The following is a 21,407-nucleotide window of genomic DNA, read 5'->3' on the forward strand; positions in this document are numbered from 1 at the left end:
CACAGACACACACACACACACACTCCAACCTACGCCCCCCACCCTCTCCGCATTCATTTTCACAGTCCCACTGTAACTCGACTTTCATCCAAACCCCATCCTTGATGTGTCATGCAGCACTGTTGGGCTTCGGAGCAATTAAATACAACATAAATCTGTAAATTAGCCATCTGCTCTTCTGCCTCCATGGATCTCCAGTTCTGTCATCAAACTCTTTCCATACAACCTGTGACCTTGAGACCATTTAAAGTACATGAGACAGCAATACCTTTATAGTCCATGGGCCAGCAGGCCAAATTTCACATATTTGTCCACTTGGGGTGGCAAAGTCTAATGATAATTTTCATGTCTGTGGGTTATTTTTGTGGGTTTTCGAAGGCAATTTGATACGGTATTAACTTAATACAATACATATTAAGGTATGAAACAATTGGAATGGTAATGACATCTATATGTGCCCACCTTGGGGGGTCCAAGGTCATACATGTATGCATTTTTGTGTCTATGGAGCCAGAATGGACAGTATTGGGATGTGCTCTGTTATCACATGGTGCACTCTTAAATAAATGGGTTCCAAAAGGGTTCTTTGGCTGTCCCCATATGATAACCATTTTTGGTTCCAGGTAGAACCCTTTTGGGTTCCATGTAGAACCCTCTGTGTAAAGGGTTATAGCTAGAACCAAAAAGGGGTTTTCAAAGTGTTCTCCTATGGGGACACCTGAATAACCATTTTAGGTTCTAGATTGAAAAAAAGGCGCTACGGGTGCTTTCAGACCAAATTGGTTTGGAGAGTATTTCCTTAGATTTGTTCGTTTGGACTGGTACTTGGGAGTGCAGTAAACAACTCACCATGGTTGTTCAAAAAGGGTGGTCTCTGTCCAATTTCATTCATACCACGGTGCGGTTCGCTGCAGGTGAGAACGTGGTCCAGACCAAACACAGGAAAATCACCAGAGGTGTGCATTATTATTGGTTGTTTGAATCATAACTTGATCGCTCTGAAACATTCTGTGAGTAGCAACGCATTTATGAAYGCATCCGATGCAGATTAAGGGAGACGGGGTCTATACTGGGGATATAGGCTACTTATTATAGCCTACTCACCTCGCAGTTACAGCGTCTATTGCACTGTTTCCTCCTGCATGTTGTTGGAACGCCAAAGCGTAAGTAATATGAAGTTTGGGACAAGTTATGCTTCTTGATAATCATAGATTCATTTAACGTGAGCATTTTTTCAAATAAACAAATTACTTGAACATGTAAGAACATATGGTTTTGTTTAGGCATTTTAGTTATTTGACATTTGGCAATGTGAAAAAATACAATGTCACAAACAATTAAACTCTATAGAAGCTATGAGAATAGGAAGGTTCAAGTCTTTTGTGAAGCATCACAGCACAGTTGAAAAATATATGGCAAATAAAAATCCGAAATGGATGATGTTGGAAGATAGATGGGAGGGGTTGAGTGGAACTGAAGGGTGGGACTAATAACAAGATAAACAATGTAGGGCATACGGGATCTGTGAAATGTGTATAGGTGCGGAGCTTTTGTGAAATAGCACAGTTACAAGTGGAAATAAAATTGGATGGACAACAGAAATAGAGGAAGGACTAAGAACAAATAAGAGAGAACTATTGTAAAGTGGACTGTGTCTGTAAGATGGGTATAGATGTATAAATTGAAGGTAAAAGCAGAAGTGTTATTAGTTTACTCCAATTGGGGGATCGGTGGTAGGGTTGCGGGGAATAATAATAAAGGTATATTCTTAAAAAAAGTATGTATGTCCATATAGGTATGTGTATGATAATATGTGTATATGTATGCATGCGTGTATGGAATATTATTTACCCAAAAAAATATGGGGATTGGAACATGATGCAACAATATACATTGGAAGCAACATTCTTCCGCAAGATAATAGCTGTCCACCCCCCCCCCAAAAAAAAAAAAATTAATAATAATAAAATAATAAAATAATAACAATAAACTCTGATCTCGAACTATAGCTCAAGATACTATGTATAAAACAACCTAGAGTGTACCCTAGAATCCGATAACTACTACCACATTTTACAACAGAACCAATGAGAACCCTATAAAATTCATCATGATTTAGTACAATAATCAGTCACAGCAGGCCATTTATTCCAATGGGAGCGGACACCTGCAATGATTTTGAATATGCCAGAGCTGAATAGAATGAATTGGTGTAATAAGGTACACAATAATGGCTTTAAGATGTGTCTATAATGAGGACAACACAACATGAGCAAGTATGATCAGTATGTAATCTAGCAAAATATTGCCAGAATAATGGTAAAAAATATGTCTAAAGAAGATTGTTCAAGAATCGCTGATTACTGAAAGTTAAGCTCTGTGTCATTTTACATTAAACCTCTTGACACTACAGGGGGTGCTGTTTCAACTTGGACATTTATCGTTCCCAATTAAACTGCCTCGTAACTCAATTCTTGGCCGTAACAATCATGCATATTATTATTACTATTGGATAGAAAACAATCTCTAGTTTCTAAAACCGTTTGAATTATGTCTGTGGGTGAACCAGAACTCTTTCTGCAGCGAAATCCATGACAGGAACTGCGAAGGTCTGAAAACGAGGCTCTGTTCTCAGATCAGTTTAAAGCTCTGTATGTATCCTATGGGTCGACATGAACTGCACCCGCCTTCCCCTGGATGTCAGTAACCAATGAGAAGTGGAATGGAGTGTCTACGTAGTTCTCAGAGCTTATAAAAGGCCAAGGAACGAAGTGCGCTCTCTTTTCGTCGTTCGTCATTGCGCAAAGCAAGACCTCAAGATGGCATTTGGAAACGCTCAGTTATCGGCCTTAGCTATATCCGTCTGTAATTTAATTCGATATAGGTGTTAGAAACATCATAACGAAGTTATTTTAAACCGAGTTATATCAGTTTATGCGAGTATATTGCTATTTTCGGAATTTCCTTAGTATTGCGTTTTGGGGATTTGGGAATGTTGTGGCCACATAGCTATTGTTAGCTGCTAATTCCGAAGTTGAAGACGACGTTTTACAACCAAGCAACGATTCTTTTGGACAAAGGACACCTTGCCCAAGATTCTGATGGAAGCTCGTCCAAAAGTAAGAACTATTTATGATGTTATTCCGTATTTATGTGTAAAAATGTAAACGCATTTGTCCGCCGTTATTGCGGCACTAGTCTGGCTGTAACGCACACTGTATGTCTAGTAACGTTAATTTAAAAAATCTAACTCAGCGGTTGCATTAATAACTAATGCATCTTTCATTTGCTGTCCAACCTGTATTTTTTAGTCAATCTAATCGATAAATAATCGTAAACTTAGGTGCCTTTCCAAGATGGCGCCGGACAGAATGCATGACCTGTTGCCACTGATCAAATTGTATAACAACGATTTGTGCTGCTAAATATGCACATTTTCGAACAAAACCTATATGCATTGTGTAATATGATGTTACAGGACTGTCATCTGACGAAGTATATCAAGGTTAGTCCAAAATTATATATCTTTTGCTGTATTGTTACGATCGCTAACCTGTGCTGCTGGTAAATTGCTTGTGTTTCTGGCTATTGTGCTAAGCTAATATAATGCTATATTGTGTTTTCGCTGTAAAACACTTAAAAAATCKGACATATTGGCTGGATTCACAAGATGTTGGGCTTTCATTTGCTGTACGCTGTGTATTTTTCAGAAATGTTTTAAGATGAGTAATTAGRTATTTGACGTTGGTCTCTGTAATTATTCTGGCAGCTTCGGCACTATTTCAGATTGCAGCTGCAATGTAGAACTGTGATTTATACCTGAAATATGCACATTTTTCAAAAAAAACATATGCTATACAATAAATATGTTATCAGACTGTCATCTCATGAAGTTGTTTCTTGGTTAGTGGCTATTTATATCTTTATTTGGTCGAATTAGTGATGGCTACTGATGGAGTAAAAAACTGGTGGAGTAAAAAAAGTGGTGTCTTTTGCTAACGTGGTTAGCTAATAGATTTACATATTGTGTCTTCCCTGTAAAACATTTTAAAAATCAGAAATGATGGCTGGATTCACAAGATGTGTATCTTTCATCTGGTGTCTTGGACTTGTGATTTAATGAAATTTAGATGCTAGTATTTACTTGTGACGCTATGCTAGGCTATGCTAGTCAGCTTTTTTACTGTGGGGGGTGCTCCCGGATCCGGGTTTGGGAGGAATTAGAGGTTAAAACAAACGTTCAAGAAGCATTCACAGATGTCTATTCATTAAAATGATACTGTATGCAAAATTATTCTATAAATTCTGGCACCATCAAGGAATATGACTTGAAACCTGCTCCGTTCATTGCACCCTGTATGAAATCACATAGGAATAGATAACATCCAGAAAAGAGGTCTGTTAAAACCTCTTGACGCTAGGGGTGAGATTTTTATTTATTTTTAAATAACGTTCCCAAGGTAAACTGACTATTTCTCAGGTCCAGATCGTAGAATATGCATATAATTTACAGATTAGGATAGAAAACACTCCAAAGTTTCCAGAATTGTCAAAATATTGTCTGTGAGTATAACAAAACTGATTCTGCAGGCGAAAACCTGAGGAAATCTAACCCGGAAGTGATTTTTTTATTTTTAAATCTGTGTTTCCTTGCCCGTCTTTCTTCCATTTAAAGGGGTATCAACCAGATTCCTTTGCCAATGGCTTCCTCAGACTGTGACCAGACTTTAGACATAGTTTCAGGATTTCATTTTGAAAAATGTGCGAGATTTTTCAAAAGTAGTCAGGTGTCCTTTGATTAGTTCCTGCGCGCGAGAGGGGTAGCTCTCCATTTTCTTTCTCTCTTTTATTGAATAGGTTACGGTCCGTTTGAAATATTATCGATTATGTTTGTTAAATACAACCTGAGGATTGATTATAAAAAACATTTGTCATGTTTCTACGAACATTGCGGATACTTCTTGGAATTTTCGTCRAACGGAACGAGGCTTTGGTTTTCTGAACATAACGCGCAACCCAAATGGCGTTTTTTTGTTATAAAAGTAATATTTATCGAACATAAATAACATTTATTTTGTAACTGGGAGTCTCGTGTGCCAAACATCCGAAGATTATCAAAGTAAGCGATTAATTTTATTGCTTTCTGACTTTCGTGACCATGCTAATTTGGGCTAGCTGCTCTAGCATTGATTGATACACTCACAAAAGCTTGGATTGCTGTCGCTGCAATGCATATTTTCAAAATCTGACACGATAGGTCGATTAAACACAAGCTAAGCTGTGTTTGATATTTCACTTGTGATTGCATGATTATAAATATTTTAATATTTTTGAATCTGATACGTTTGGGAATTTTCTTCTGTCTTTCAGGACCGGAACGAGGCTATAGTTTTCTGAACATAACGCGCAACCCAAATGGCGTTTTTTTGTTATAAAAGTAATATTTATCGAACATAAATAACATTATTTGTAACTGGAGTCTCGTGAGTGCAAACATCCGAAGATTATCAAAGGTAAGCGATAATTTTATTGCTTTTCTGACTTTCGTGACCATGCTAATTTGGGCTAGCTGCTCTAGCATTGATGATACACTCACAAAAGCTTGGATTGCTGTCGCTGCAATGCATATTTCAAAATCTGACACGATAGGTCGATTAACAACAAGCTAAGCTGTGTTTTGGTATATTTCACTTGTGATTGCATGATTATAAATATTTTTTGTAATATTTTTGAATCTGATACGTTTGGAATTTTCTTCTGTCTTTCAGGACCGAACGAGGCTATAGTTTTCTGAACATAACGCGCAACCCAAATGGCGTTTTTGTTATAAAAGTAATATTTATCGAACATAAATAACATTTATTTTGTAACTGGGGGTCTCGTGAGTGCAAACATCCGAAGATTATCAAAGGTAAGCGATTAATTTTATGCTTTTCTGACTTTCGTGACCATGCTAATTTGGGGCTAGCTGCTCTAGCATTATTGATACACTCACAAAAGCTTGATTGCGTCGCTGCAATGCATATTTTCAAAATCTGACACGATAGGTCGATTAACAACAAGCTAAGCTGTGTTTTGGTATATTTCACTTGTGATTGCATGATTATAAATATTTTTTGTAAATTTTTTGAATCTGATACGTTTGGGAATTTTCTTCTGTCTTTCAGGATCGGAACGAGGCTATAGTTTTCTGAACATAACGCGCAACCCAAATGGCGTTTTTTTGTTATAAAAGTAATATTTATTGAACAAAAATAACATTTATTGTGTAACTGGAGTCTCGTGAGTGCAAACATCCGAAGATTATCAAAGGTAAGCGATTAATTTTATTGCTTTTCTGACTTTCGTGACCATGCTAATTTGGGGCTAGCTGTTCTAGCATTGATTGATACACTCACAAAAGCTTGGATTGCTTTCGCTGCAAAGCATATTTTCAAAATCTGACACAATAGGTGGATTAACAACAAGCTAAGCTGTGTTTTGGTATATTTCACTTGTGATTGCATGATTATAAATATTTTTTGTAATATTTTGCGCCCTGCAATTTAGCGGTTGTTTAGGAAAATGATCCCGCTAAAGGGATCCGTAGCACAGAGAAGTTAACTGGTGAAGTATTAAAGCCTTTATAGATCGGTCTCTAGTTACACTATTTAAGGAAAAATAGGAATACCGTAGTATAAGGCCTACTGAAATATGTATTGGTTAGTGGCTGCTGAGGGTTGTTGAGGGCATCAGCAATGGTCCAACTGCTAAAAGGCTGGATTCTTTTCTAATCACCAATTGGATCATTTAAATTAAAGGTTCCAAACAGTGAAAATCATGTTTTTCATCAAATTGGATGATATTTAAATGAAACCAGTTCATAGTAGGTTGACCCAGTTATGAAAAATGACTGTAGCTGGTACATTGACAAAGTTGATCATTTGACTCCCCCCGAGTCAAACGCTTGGATTTAGGAGGCAGGCATATTATTAATTCACTTCATCAAATTTCTAATGATATCCATTTTAGAAAATTCAGCATCTACTCTGTCTGCACAGCTTCCCAGGCAACCACCGCAGCAGGAATGCTGTGATACAAAATCAGCTTTCCCAAAAAAGAATGGGGGATATGCTGTAAAGTCTGTGAAGACAGACCCAAGTCATAAGTCATATTAATTAGTTTCAAATCAATTGAGGATTTCAGGCACACAAAAATTCCATATACAAACATTGAAAAGTTTCACAAAAAAGTGCTCAACCAAATATTGTATATTTACAATTGAGCACTTTAAAAACACCAGAAAACACATTGTAGAATGAGTAGATCACTACATCAACAAAKTGATAACATCAGAACTCAGAACAGTAAATAAAAGGACATTCAATTCACTACCCATTTAACAAATTGAGAGCATCCTGTCGGGCTGTATCACCGCCTGGTCGGCAATTGCACCACCCACGACCACAGGGCTCTCCAGAGGGTGATGCCGTCTGCCCAACGCATCATTGGGGGCAAACTACCTGCCCTTTAGGACACCTACAGCACCCGATGTCACAGGAAAGCCAAAAAGATCATCAAGGACAACAACCACCCGAGCCGCTGCCTGTTCACCCCGTTATCATCCAGAAGGAGAGGTCAGTACAGGTGCATCAAAGCTGGGACCGGGAGACTGAAAAACAGCTTCTATCTCAAGGCCATCAGACTGTTAAATAGCCATCACTAGGCGGCTTCCACCCAGTTACTTAACCCTGCACCTTAGAGGCTGCTGCCCCATATACATAGACTCGAAATCACTGGCCACTTTAATAATGGAACACTAGTCTCATATGTATATACTGTATTCTATTCTATTGTATTTAGTCTATGACACTCCGACATTTCTCATCCTAATATTTATACATTTCTTAACTCCATTCTTTTACTTTTAGGTTGTGTGTATTGTTGTGAAATGTTAGATATTACTGCACTGTTGGAGCTAGAAACACAAGCATTTCGCTACACCAAAAATAACATCTGCTAAACGTATATGTGACAAATACAATTAGATTTGATTTTAAACATTTCCCTTTTCAAAAACATTACAGGCTACGTAGACAGGTTCCTGGATCTCCACTTCAACAAGGGGAAGCTGTGCGAGATGTCCATCCCAGGCCTGACAAGGAGGCCATAGCTGGAGGAGTCTCCCACTTCAATCTTCAGGGTGACTGACACCCGCTTGATTGAAGCGGGGTACATGAGTCCCCGTCCTCTCCTGCTCCCCTCCCCATCAATCTCTTTTTTACGTGACATGTCTCATTTTGTTACTTTGTATCGTTTTATTCAGGCATTCGGACGAGAGATGAGTGTTACAAATTGTACAAATGAATGGGGTCCTGCACACTGTAGGTGTCACGACTCCCGCCGAGGGTGGCTCCCCTGCCTGTTCGGGCGGCGCTCGGCGGTCGTCGTCACCGGCCTACTAGCCGCCACCGATCCCTTTTTCCCTTGTCTGTTGGTTTAGTCTTATTAGTTGCACCTGTTTCTTTTTGTGTTTCTTGATTTCTGGTCTATGTAAGCTTGTTAGGCCCGCTGGGGTTTTGTGCGGGATTATTTTGTGTTCACTGTCGGTGTTGGATTTATTTTTCTCTCTGGATCTTTTTGCCCTGTGTGTTTGGGTGGGTCAGTGTTGCTGCGCCCTGTGTTTGGCGTAACTGTTTGTTTTTGACGGAGATAATTAAATCGTCTATTATTGAACCTTCTGCTCTCTGCGCCTGACTCCTACCTTCCACACCTAAATATTYGTGACAGTAGGGTGGCTGGGTGCCTATATTAGGCTTATAGCAACAACAACAAAAAATGTCTCACAATTATTTATCATCTTTATTTATCATGAGTGTTCATGTTGATCAATATTTCAGCTATGCTGGCCAATTGTAAATGATCAAGTAAATGTCTGATCAATACATATTGTAATTTATAATGCTTATGCAGAAGCACCAATAAATTGTCCATGTTTTCATGTACATTCCCTTATGCCTAAGTTTCTAAGGTGACTCAGGCTTTACTAATTCTGCTGAAGAAGTGTATCAGTGAACTGTCTTCTCTAATTAGTTTCAAAACAATATAAATATATTTGCGTATTGCTGCTGTTTGTCTGATATTCAACAGTTCATTTTCAGTTCTGTTGACCATGAGAGCATTTTGCAGAGAAAATGGGGTGAGGTACACTATTTAGGTTTGGAATCATGGAAATAATACCTTTTGGTTTACCTTGTTACCTGGGAACGACCACAAGGGTGTTTCAAAGTGCTGTCAGTCAAGGAGAGCTCATGAATACAAGCTCCCCGCCCACATACATTAAGCTTTTAAAGGGACTGTAGTTCCTTCCCTACAAGGATGATGGTAAAATCAAAGTTTTATACTGCAATTTAACTGGATCACTTTTGCCATGACATCCCACTTGCCATGACATCCCACTTGCATCTATTTGGATAAAGGTTAGAACCCTTATATAGCCACCCAGTGTCCAGCACAGATGCAGACGGACACACCAGTTATCCAAATTGCTTTGAGTAACCACACCGATAGACCTCGGAGTGCAACTCAGATGAAACTCCACTGTAAAACATCAACCTGTTCTCATGGTTTATTCAGACAAGGAGGGGAGGCATACAGCACTACAAGTATCTGACTCATCGCAGGTGCTGAGGATTACTAGCCAGAAACTCAAACGGCATGGCTCACAGGGCTTGAGCTACAGACTAATACAACAGATATACAGAGAATCACAGTGGAAATTAATGTCAAACTCCGCAGTCTAGAGCTAAGTACTGTATGCACGGCATTAATGTGAATGGTACACATGTATGATATACTTTAGTGTATGGCCCTGATGTCACCACTCTCCTTTGCTGATGTCACCCTATGACAATAAATGCCAACCTGCATCCTGCGCTGTCACCTCTCTCCTGTGCAGGAAGTGACAGTGTCATTGGTTCTAGACTGGTACTTTGAAGCCGTTGTACTAAACATGCCCTCATTTGAACTCTCTCCGTTAGAGAAGAAAGAACAGTGGGGTACTCGGAAACTAACATGCAGGGATGGAAGTAGGGGAGAAATAGGAGAGAGGAGGGGAGGAGAGAGACCCCTAGCTCGGAGTTAGCTAAGTGGACTAAGACCACAGCAGATCGACCACTGTGAGTGAAAATGAAGTCGCTGTACTAAAGTGCCACAGCTCGCAATTACCAGCCCGTCATTATAGTCCCCCTGTGGAGAAAAACCCTATTATTCCAGCACACTTCTAAGCAAATCAAATAATCAATGCCCCAACAGTCATAAAAATAAATCACAAATAAAAAGAGACCGGCAGGTAGGGAGTAGGACTTACTATGGTGAAATTCATGACCTTTACTATCCAGATGGTTAAAGCGAGGTTGACCAGGATCAGGATCATTAACAGGAGCACAAAGAAGTAAAGGCAACGTTTCCGCCAGCCGTAAATCCCCACTTTGTACACATGTGGTTTCTCTGAGCTCTGGACATTGTTCCTATGAGTGCACTGTTCTTGGGTCATCTGCAAGAGAAGAAGAAGAAGAAGAGGGTAAGTGACTTAAGCCTATGCATTCTGAACCCAACATGCCCCAAACAGTACATTCTGGCTCTACTGTTGAAGCCGTAGTCAGCCATTGAGTTCGGACACAATGAAAGACAGTTTAGTTAGGAATCAAACTGATTCATTGTCCCATAAGCTTTCTATATATCAATTACTCCCTCTCTGCACCATTGATGTGCTGATAGTGTCCATTAATGTTGATTCTAATTGTCCGCCTGTAAAGTGGGAGAAGGCACTGTTCACTTCAAGCTCCATAATAATAGCCTAATAACTCTGTGYAAAATACAACTTTACTTTCTACAGTGCTTTGAGTGGCTGGCTCCGCCGCCAAAGCCAATCGCATTTGACAACCACACACATTCACCGCTAACTGGTACAAATGACACTAGACAGCCCTTATGAAAACTCTAAAGCCAGTCAGCAAAACCAAAAATCTGATTGTACTGTTGCACTTCAGTGTTTGTATGTAGGGCATAGTAAACRGTAGGCATGTGCAGGGACACATTGTTATGATGATGATGGTGATGATGTTGATGGAGAACATGACATTTACTTTGTGCATAGCTCTTATATTTCAGTCCTAAAGTTCCATATGAAATAGTGTTCTTCCATACTTTTTCCCCCTTATTTTTTTAATCCTCAATTTCGTGGTATCCAATTGGTAGTTACAGTCTTGTCCCATCGCTGCAACTCCCGTACGGATTCGGGAGAGGCGAAGAGCCGCGCGTCCTCCAAAACAYGACTCAGCCAAGCCGCACTGCTTCTTGACACAATGTCCACTTAACCCAGAAGCCAGGCACACCAATGTGTCAGAGGAAACACAGTACAACTGGTGACCGTGTCAGCGTGCATGCACCCGGCCCGCCACAGGAGTCGCTAGTGCGCAATGGGACAAGGACAGCCAGGCCGGCCAAACCCTCCCCTAACCCAGACGACGCTGGGCCAATTGTACGCCGCCCCATGGGTCTTCCGGTTGCGGCCGGCTGCGACAGGGCCTGGACTCAAACCAGTATCTCTAGTGGCACAACTAGCACTGCGATGCAATGCCTTAGACCACTGCGCCACTCAGGAAGCACTTGTTCTTCCATCCCTACAGGTGCTCCAGACTAAATTGACCATGGGTGTGGTTCAGAACAGGACCAAATACTCTATTACCTTCCATGAAGTCTTGTTTACCACGTATTGCACCTCCAGGTTGGCATCTAATCTTCCATTTCCAAAGTAAACATTGAGTTTAGAGCAGAACTGTGCAAATACAGACTTAGAGCTTGATTAATTTAATAGGGAGAGTTAGTACTGGCTCAAACCAATGCTAACAGACTGTGGCTCACCAGATCCAGGGCCACCATGACACAAGAGCAACACTCAACCTACACTAATTCAACGAGGGGGGAGGAGGTTCCTTTCAGTCAATCTCACCAGGTAGCTGGTGATATAAAAAATGTATGTGGATACAGCTGTCAGCAACCCCAGGTGGTGTGTAGACACTGTACAGTACAGAAACAAACCGACCGAGAGAAACAGGATTCACACACAGTATTATTACTGCAAATATGACTGTTGGAGTATTAACCATAACCCTGTTGGAGGCCATCGGTAAATTGTATCTCTGAGTGACCCACTGGTGTGTCATCTTACTGTACATCAGCCACAATACCGTCTAACGGCAGCTAGATAGTTAGTTAGTGCCTAAAGAAAGAACAGCGGCACAAAACAAAGTCTGTTTCTGATCAAAGGCATCCCAAGCATTGCTGAATGTTGTTGGTTCTTCTCGGTTGCCAAATCACTGGGCATCTCTCCACTAGGCTCTTTTATAGACAACATGTGGTTCGGTACCAGATTCTGCCAACTTCTGTCCCAGTTCTCCATTCAGAGGCAATGCCTGTCCAAATTTGAAAATACACAAAATGTCCTCTACTGTGTCTAGTGCAAGAGGCTTCTGAATGGATCCTAACATTGTTTATGTCTACAGTAAGTTTAGGCTGGGAAGAAGCAGACTTGAGATATAATACATCTACTGTATATGCACAATTATGGGAAGAAAATATGCCATGAGCACATTTAACTAATTAACATTTTGCCATTCACAAGCAGTCCTAATCTTCACTTTCACCACACAACATTTATAAGAGCTATCTAGGCCATATTGTCTCCTTTGCCTCATTGTCTTATTACACGGACACACTGTTCCACTTTACATAATGTAGATATGCATGGCCAATTAAATCAGATTTATTTTAAAGGTCATGGCATTACAGTCAACAACCTAATGAGCGTTGAATCTGCTCCAAATATAACAAAGTGTTCTCTCAGTGATTCATAAATCATTGAGTTCCAGCTACACAATCAACAGAATTCATTAACTAACGCTGGTCTGAAGGTGAGAATACAGCCTGTGATTGCTGTCTGCATGGCACAACGAATACTATCAGCTCAACATGCTCTGTATTTTTACTTTCTTATAAATACAGTAGGAGAGTGAGCTTTTCAAAACAAGCTTATCAGCAAGCTTTATAACCCTGATTAAGGCAACTTGGCAAGGCATGTGTGGCCCTCTATGACTGTTTTTGGCTTACAATGCCCTCCAAGATATATACTTGTATAAGATACCTCTGAACATCATTGTTTAATGGTGTTCTGATTATCTCAGGGCCCATGTACTGAAGTCACCCACTCATCTAAATTTCTGTATTCATGTTAAAGAACAGAGCGTTACATACCATTGGATTCAAAGACTCAAGTCTAACTTCATTCAAAGAAGTACTGTTGCAGTACAGGCCAAATGTATCTCTATCCATGTAGTGATTTTTACATCACCAAAGTCAACAAGCCCTACAATTACCATAATATTACTTGATTGAGAACTCGCTGAATATCTGAGCGACCACAAGTAGGGCAGTGAAAGTCTCAGCCAAACTATTTCAATTTGCTTCAAACTGACACTACTTCAAAAATGTTTGGGAGGATTTACATGGGCTAGGGGTTGAAAGGAGCAGCACTCCGCTGTGTTTAAGACATGTGGCCTCAAAGTGAGGGAGAGAGAGCCCTCCACATGTGTAATTAAAGAAGGGATTAAGGAGAGAGTGAAAGAGGGATAGAGGGAGTGAGAGAGGCAGGGAGAGATAGACCAGAGAGGGTGAGAGACAGAGCAACTTCACTATCAGAGCTACTGAAATAAAATAATAAATCAAAACTTTAAAATAAAACAACATCCATAATGAAATGCTGAAACTGAGCAGCCCTAAGCTGGTGGACACACTGCTTAAATTATTAAACTTAATGCTGGAAACTGGATGTTTCCCTGGAATCTGCAATGAAGGTCTAATAACGCCCATCTACAAAAAAGGAGACAATTTCGACACCAATAACTACAGAGGCATCTGTGTATGCAGTAATCTGGAAAATATATTTTGCAGCATAATGAATACTAGAAGCGGCTTCCTCCCCAAACATCACACCTCAGATCACATTTACTCCCTCCACACTCATAAATCTAAATATCAAAAGGAACACAAGAAAAGGTTTTGTCTGCTTTGTAGACTTCATTTTGGCACGATGAACTATTATACTAACTCCTCCAAATTTATATGGGGGGAAATGTATAACACCTTGAAATCCTAATGTATGAATAATAAATGTGTAATAAAAATTTTAAACAAAACAACTGATTTTTTCCCCCAAAGACGTGGAGTCCAACAATATTTATATAAATTAACTACCAACAAGAGCAATCTGCAGCCTCAGTCCTCACCCTACATGACACACATATGAAGTGCATGTTGTACGCTGACAACTTAATTTTGTTTGTCACCCACAGAACAAAGATTACGACAGAGCCTGTCCCTTGTAGAGCAGTACTGCCAAAGATGGGTACTAATAGTAAACTTAGAAAAAACTTCAATCGTGATCTTTCAGAAGAAAGCCAGATCCCAGTGAAACCAGTACCAGTTTACCTACAGTGGAACTACACTAAAACACAGTTCCAGCTATAATTACCTGGGCCTGGAGAAAAGTTAATCAGGGATTTTTAGGCTGGCTGCAAAAGCCCTGAGTGAAAAAAAAGTGAAGAGCATTTTATGCTATCAAATCCAGAAATACAAATATCCCAATAAATATTTGGTTAATAAGTGAGTATACGCAATGCCCACAGAAAAATAAGTGTGTATACGACATATACCTGCGTATACCCTCCACTACAACACTGCTCAGAACAGCCTCAATTCATCAGTGCATGAACTCTACAAGGTGTCTAAAGCATTCCACAGGGATGCTGGCCCATGTTCACTCCAATGCTTGTCAAGTTGGCTGGATGTCTTTTGGGTGGTGGACCATTCTTGATGCACATGGGAAACTGTTGAGCGAGAAAAAGCCAGCAGCGTTGCAGTTCTTGACACACTCAAACCGGTGCACCTGGCACCTACTACCATATCCCGTTCAAAGGCACTTTGTATGTGCGCCATTCACGCTGAATGGAACACATACACAATCCATGTCTCATGAATCTAAGAGAGAGAGAGAAAACAAGGGAACCCTCCCACAGGTCAGCTTATAGTGTGTTGACAGGTCAGAGGGAGTCAAGTGCATGCATCTCTCTCTCTTGCTCATTCTCTCTCTCTGCTCTCTCTCTCTTCTCTCTCTCTCTCCTCTTCTCTCTCTCTCTCTCTCTCTCTCATTTCTACTCTCTTCTCTCTCTCTCTCTCTCTCTCTCTCTCTCTCTTCTCTCTCATCTCTCTCTCTCTCTCTTCTCTCTCTCTCTCTCTCTCTCTCTCTCTCTCTCTCTCTCTTCTCTCTCTCTCTCCTCTCTCTCTCTCTCTTCTCTCTCTTCTCTCTCTTCTCTCTCCTCTCTCTCTCTCCTCTCTCTCTCCTCTCGCTCTCTCTCTCTCTCTCTCTCTCTCTCAAAGAGTCTTGGTCTGAGTAGTGCTATGATGATGTGGAGGCTGTACTGAACTGAGTCTATTGCTCAATAATACTGTGACGTTCACACATGTTGCCTATCAGAGATTGGTGTACTGACATTCCAGCCAAATGTGGGTGTATAATCAAAATGGATACAGTACATGCCATCCAAATGCGTAATTAAAATGTAACGACACGCGAGCAATAACTACCATCAACTATCCATAAATAGCTATGGCCATCCACTCTTACAGTAAAGGTTTGCTGAAAACGTGATACTAACGGTGTCGCTTTAAGAGTTAGTGTTTTGATACTGCTTCTTGGGCTTGGAGCTGACAGATAGAAGAGTATGTGGATCTTATAGTTCTGTTTAGCCCCTGAATTACAAAGGGATTGAAGATGGAGCCAAGAATATGAAACCTTGTACTGGTTCAGTACCTCTCTCTCTCTCTCTCTCGCACGTACACACACACACACACATAAGATAACACACACAGGAACACCACAGAACAAAAACACCACAAACGACAGTAACACACAGGCAATACATATTGCACGCACACACACACACACACACACACAACACACACCACACACACACACACACACACACACACCCACACACCACACACACACCACACACACACACACACACACACACACAACACAACACACACACACACACCACACACACACACAACACTCGTTGCTAGGAAATTGTCTCCACTAATTAAAGGGCAGAGGGATGGGAGCAGCTAAAGGCTTTATTTAACCAGATGGCACACTAGTTCTCTCACCAACAATATGACAAGAAATATTAATCAGGGACAAGAGGTGCTTCCCTTTCCCAGTGTTCATGTACATAGTGTTTACAGTAGGTTTAGAGTCCTGGTATATCTTCACCACAATTTCCCCATTACCTTAAGATCAACAGGGCTACTTGAATGGAACATTTGCTGTCTATTATAGGGATTTTGCATATCAAATAAGAGTGTTTACAATATAAATTAAAACATATTTCCTAATGTCCTTCTAGATGCAAATCCCTAATTGAGTTTAGGATATTTCAATAGAGCAACAACAAACACTCAGATAAAAGTATTTCATATTAGTCATCGGACTCAAAAGAAACATCTCTTGGTGGCCACTTTCATGTAGACTTTCAGATAAAGCCAAATGAATTTAATCTCTCTTGAGATCTCAACCCAATTATTACTACACTTCTGCTTTCTTCTTAGCACTTCTTGTTTTACATATTAAATGGATCCAATTCCATGTCAACCGAAAAGGTTGGGCCACAATCATAAGACAATTTCACTTTTAAAATGAGCAATTACTTCAATAGGGTTGGATACAAGTAGCCAGTCAAGCAATTGCAATATATGTGTCAACGGCCGTTGGAAAAAAGAGGACCACGGTGCAGCATGGTGAGCATACATACTTTTAATAGTAAGTGTCGCCAACAAAACAATAAACAATACCAAAACAAACCGTGTGAAGCTTAAGCAATGTGCCATCAAACAAAGTTAACTTCCCACAAAGACAGGTGGAAAAAAGGGCTACCTAGTATGTTCTCAATCAGAGACAACGTTAGAAGCTGCCTCTGATTGAGAACCACACCCGGCCAAACACAAAGAAATAGAAAACATAGAAATAAAGAAACTAGAATGCCCACCCTAGTCACACCCTGGCCTAACCAAAATAGAGAATAAAAACCTCTCTATGGCCAGGGCGTGACAATATGAGACAAAAACACAGTCCCAAAGCTTTTCAGGAGCACTCTGACTCACAAACCTGAAACATTTTCCTAAGAGGGCTGAAAAAATAAATACTTCCACCCAGGTCGGCTGTTATATCTCAAGAATATACAGATTGTGGTACAGTCTGCATGGTCAGGTCAGGCGTTGTATATATTACCGACTGTTATTACACTTTGAGAAATGTCACAGTGCAATATATTCTCAGGCTAATGGTATGTCTTGTGGAACTTGAAACCGTTATTTGATAAGGGCATGGTGGTTTTCCCTCTACATTATCCTTCACCTACAGCTCTTCAGTATGCACAGTAACATCCTGCACTGGAGACAGTTTCTATACAGTAATACCATTACCTTTAGTACCAATCAGTCATTCTACTCTCTAACAGGACTTTGCAGAGTAAATTAGACACAGAGAGAGAAGCCAGAGGTGACCCTGTTTGCCCCATACTCACGGAGGAACTGACAGGCCAGGAGAGGGACCGAGAAAGGCCATAGACAACATGCAACTCTACTTAGTATCTATACACTTACAGAGAGAAACACCTCTGGCAGCTTTGGTGTTATATGAGGAAAAGGACTGTACTCGACCTCAAGGGATCTGAATGAGACTCAATAGTATTTTGCATTGCTTTGAAGACAGAACAGCAGTCAGGAAAACTGTGCATTGATTTTTAAAATGAYGAAATTGAGCCTGTGCAGGAAGGTCTATTTAAAAGGGATCTGTAGTTAGGGAATAAAGGAAGTAATATTGAAGGAAGTGATCAATATGACGCAATTAATGCCTTCATCATAAAACCTTGACATTTAATTTGTTGGTGCCCATGCCAAGAGGGGTGAATGACTCTTCAGGACAATTGCTTTTGACTGCTGCTCCCCAATTATCTTTTACAGTGAGTTTGTGCACCCTAAAGAAGTTCTAATGATCTGGATAGAGACCAGAAAAAATCCTCCGTGCAACCATGGAGGAGATGCTCACAGAATTTCAAGCCAGGACGTCATGTAAAAATCTTCCCAGCGTGAAATAGTTGATAAATTGTTCTGATTGTGTTGTGATTGTGACGTCATGTTGTAAACATTTTCACAGCTTGAAAATGTTCCCAGTCAATAATTGCACGCGCTTACGTGTGGATAGCTGAGCTCGTGTGGATGTTTGTCTCACACCCCCTCAAACTTGATTTAGCTAGCTAACTGGCATAATTAGCTGTAAATTGGTCGAGATGGTTTGTTCTCAGAGCTGTGCAGTTTTAACTTGTTTGTATAGCTAGCTAAAACTAACTAACCAACTAACAAACAAATAATTTATATGCACTGTCAATCGAAAACGTAATGCCCAAGTCTTAGCAATCGCAAAACATCTCGTGAGTCCAGGTATGTATAAGCTGACCTCACGCCTCAACAAGCTTCTGTTGGTCAGAGTCAATACTTCTGCTCACCATTGATTGGCAGATGTGTGAAGCATATGAGCGTGCCCACAGAACAGTTTTTCGAGGTCGAGGGAGGGTGAGAGAGAAACAGCCGCACGAGCACAGCCATCCACATAAAGAGATGCGCGTGCAATTATTGAACTGGTAACATTTTTACGCTGGGAGAAATTTTACAGCATGACGTCACAATCAGAACACAATCAGAACGATCAGAACTATTGCGAACTATTTCACACTGGGATGATTTTTACATGACACAGGACATGCTGTATGTTGCTCATCAAACTGCCAGAACTAAGCAGAAAGGAAGAAAATAATACAAGAACTCACAAACTTGCAATTATTCATTGTCTCCCAAGACACTGGAATATGAACATCAACAAAACAATATACAGTACAAGTCAAAAGTTTGGACACACCTACTTTTTACTATTTTCTACATTGTACAATAATAGTGAAGACATCAAAACTATCAAATAACACATATGGAATCATGTAGTAACCAAAAAAGTGTTCAAGAAATCAAAATGTATTTTATATTTGAGATTCTTCAAAGTAGCTACCCTTTACCTTGATGATAGCTTTGCACACGCTTGGCATTCTCTCAACCAGCTTCACCTGGAATGCTTTTCAGGTCTTGAACAGTCTTGAAGGAGTTCCCACATATGCTGAGCACTTGTTGGCTGCTTTTCCTTCACTCTGTGGTCCAACTCATCCCAAACCATCTCAATTGGGTTAAGGTCCGGTGATTGTGGAGGCCAGGTCATCTGATGCATCACTCTATCACTCTCCTTGGTCAGATAGCCCTGGTGGTGTGTTTTGGTTCATTGTCTTGTTGAAAAACAAATGATAGTCCAAAAAGTGCAAACCAGGTGAGATGGCGTATCGCTGCAGAATGCTATGGTAGCAATGCTGGTTAAGTGTGCCTTGGATTCTAAATAACGGTGGGAAGCATGGAAAATGGCGTCGGAAGAAATGGCAGCAGTTTTACGGGGGCCCAATTATGTGCAATTATGTGGGTATTTTCCACGTTATTTGTAACTTATTTTGTACATAATGTTTCTGCAACCCTATCTTACGGTAAAAAAGAGATTCTGGATATCAGGACAGCGATCACTCACCTCGGATTAGACAAATAATTTTTCTACAACAAGGAGGATGCACAGGACATTCTCCAAACACCCCACAGGGCCGACATCCCCGTTATTTGCAAGAGGAAGCGACGCAGGTACAGAGGACAAAGAGCTGGATGCCTTGTCAGGACCCGGAGAAGGCGAGTGGGAAAGCTGCCGTTACCGTCAATACTACTCATCAACGTGCAATCACTGGACAATAAAACGAGGTACGATCACGAATATCCTACCAACGGGACATCAAAAGCTGTAATATCCTATGTTTCACGGAATCGTGGCTGAATGATGACATGGATTTTCAGCTAGCGGGATATACGCTGCACCGGCAAGATAGAACAGCATTCTCCGGTAAGACGAGGGGGGGCGGTCTGTGCATATTTGTAAACAACAGCTGGTGCATGAAATCTAAGGAAGTCTAGATTTTGCTCGCCTGAAGTAGAGTATATTGTGATAAATTTCAGGCCACACGACGTGCCTAGAGAGTTTTCAGCTATACTTTTCGTGGCTGTTTATTTACCACCACAGACAGATATTGGCACTAAGACCGCACTCAGTCAGCTGTATAAGGAAATAAGCAAACAGGAAACCACCCACCCAGAGGTGGCACTCCTAGTGGCCGGAGACTTGAATGCAGGGACACTGAAATCAGTTCTACCAAATTTCTATCAACATGTTAAATGTGCAACCAGAGGGAAAAAGTTCTAGATCACCTGTACTACACACACAGAGACACGTACAAAGTTCTCCCTCGCCCTCCATTTGGTAAATCCGACCACAACTCTATCCTCCTGATTCCTGCTTACAAGCAAAAATTAAAGCAGGAAGCACCAGTGACTCGGTCTATAAATAAGTGGTCAGATGAAGCAGATGCTAAACTACAGGACTGTTTTGCTATCACAGACTGGAACATGTTCCGGGATTCTTCCGATGGCATTAACTTCACTAGGGTAGGAGGCAGCATTCGGAATATTGGATGAAAAGCGCGCCCAAATTAAACTGCCTGCTACTCAGCCATAAAAGCTAGAATATGCATATAATTAGCAGATTTGGATAGAAAACTGAAGTTTCTAAAACTGGTTGAATGATGTCTGTGAGTATAACAGAACTCATATGGGAGGTAAAAACCTGAGAAAAAATCCAACCAGGAAGAGGGAAATCTGAGGTTTGTAGTTTTCAACTCATTGCCTATCGAATATAGTGTGTCTATGGGGTCATATTGCACTTCCTAAGGCTTCCACTAGATGTCAACAGTCTTTAGAACCTTGTTTGAGGCTTCTACTGTGAAGTGGGGACGAATGAGAGGGGATTGAGTAAGGTCTCTCCCAGAGTGCCATGAGCTGACTACGCTCATTCACGTGAGAGGTAGCTTGCGTTCCATTGCAATTCTAAAGACAAAGGAATTCTCCGGTTGGAAGATTATTGAAGATTTATGTTAAATAGATCCTAAAGATTGATTCTATACATCGTTTGACATGTTTCTACGGACTGTAACGGAATTTTTGACTTTTCGTCTGCACCTAGTGATCGCGCCTCATGAATTTTGATTACTGGGCTAAACGAGTGAACAAAAATGAGGTATTTGGACATAAATGATGGACTTTATCGAACAAATCAAACATTT

At 40.6% G+C, this 21,407-nt stretch overlaps 1 protein-coding gene across 1 annotated transcript in view; it reads right to left on the reverse strand.

Moving 5' to 3' along the window:
• The window catches only part of LOC111950091 (delta-sarcoglycan-like), a 100,667-nt gene that overhangs the window by 65,744 nt on the left and 13,516 nt on the right, over nucleotides 1-21,407 (reverse strand). Inside the window, exon 2 of the mRNA XM_023967444.2 lies at nucleotides 10,349-10,534. Within this exon, the coding sequence (XP_023823212.1) occupies nucleotides 10,349-10,534 (186 nt within the window). The remainder of the gene's footprint in view (nucleotides 1-10,348; nucleotides 10,535-21,407) is intronic.

This window comes from Salvelinus sp. IW2-2015, linkage group LG23 (assembly GCF_002910315.2).
Source record: "Salvelinus sp. IW2-2015 linkage group LG23, ASM291031v2, whole genome shotgun sequence".
Taxonomy (NCBI): Eukaryota; Metazoa; Chordata; class Actinopteri; order Salmoniformes; family Salmonidae; genus Salvelinus; species Salvelinus sp. IW2-2015.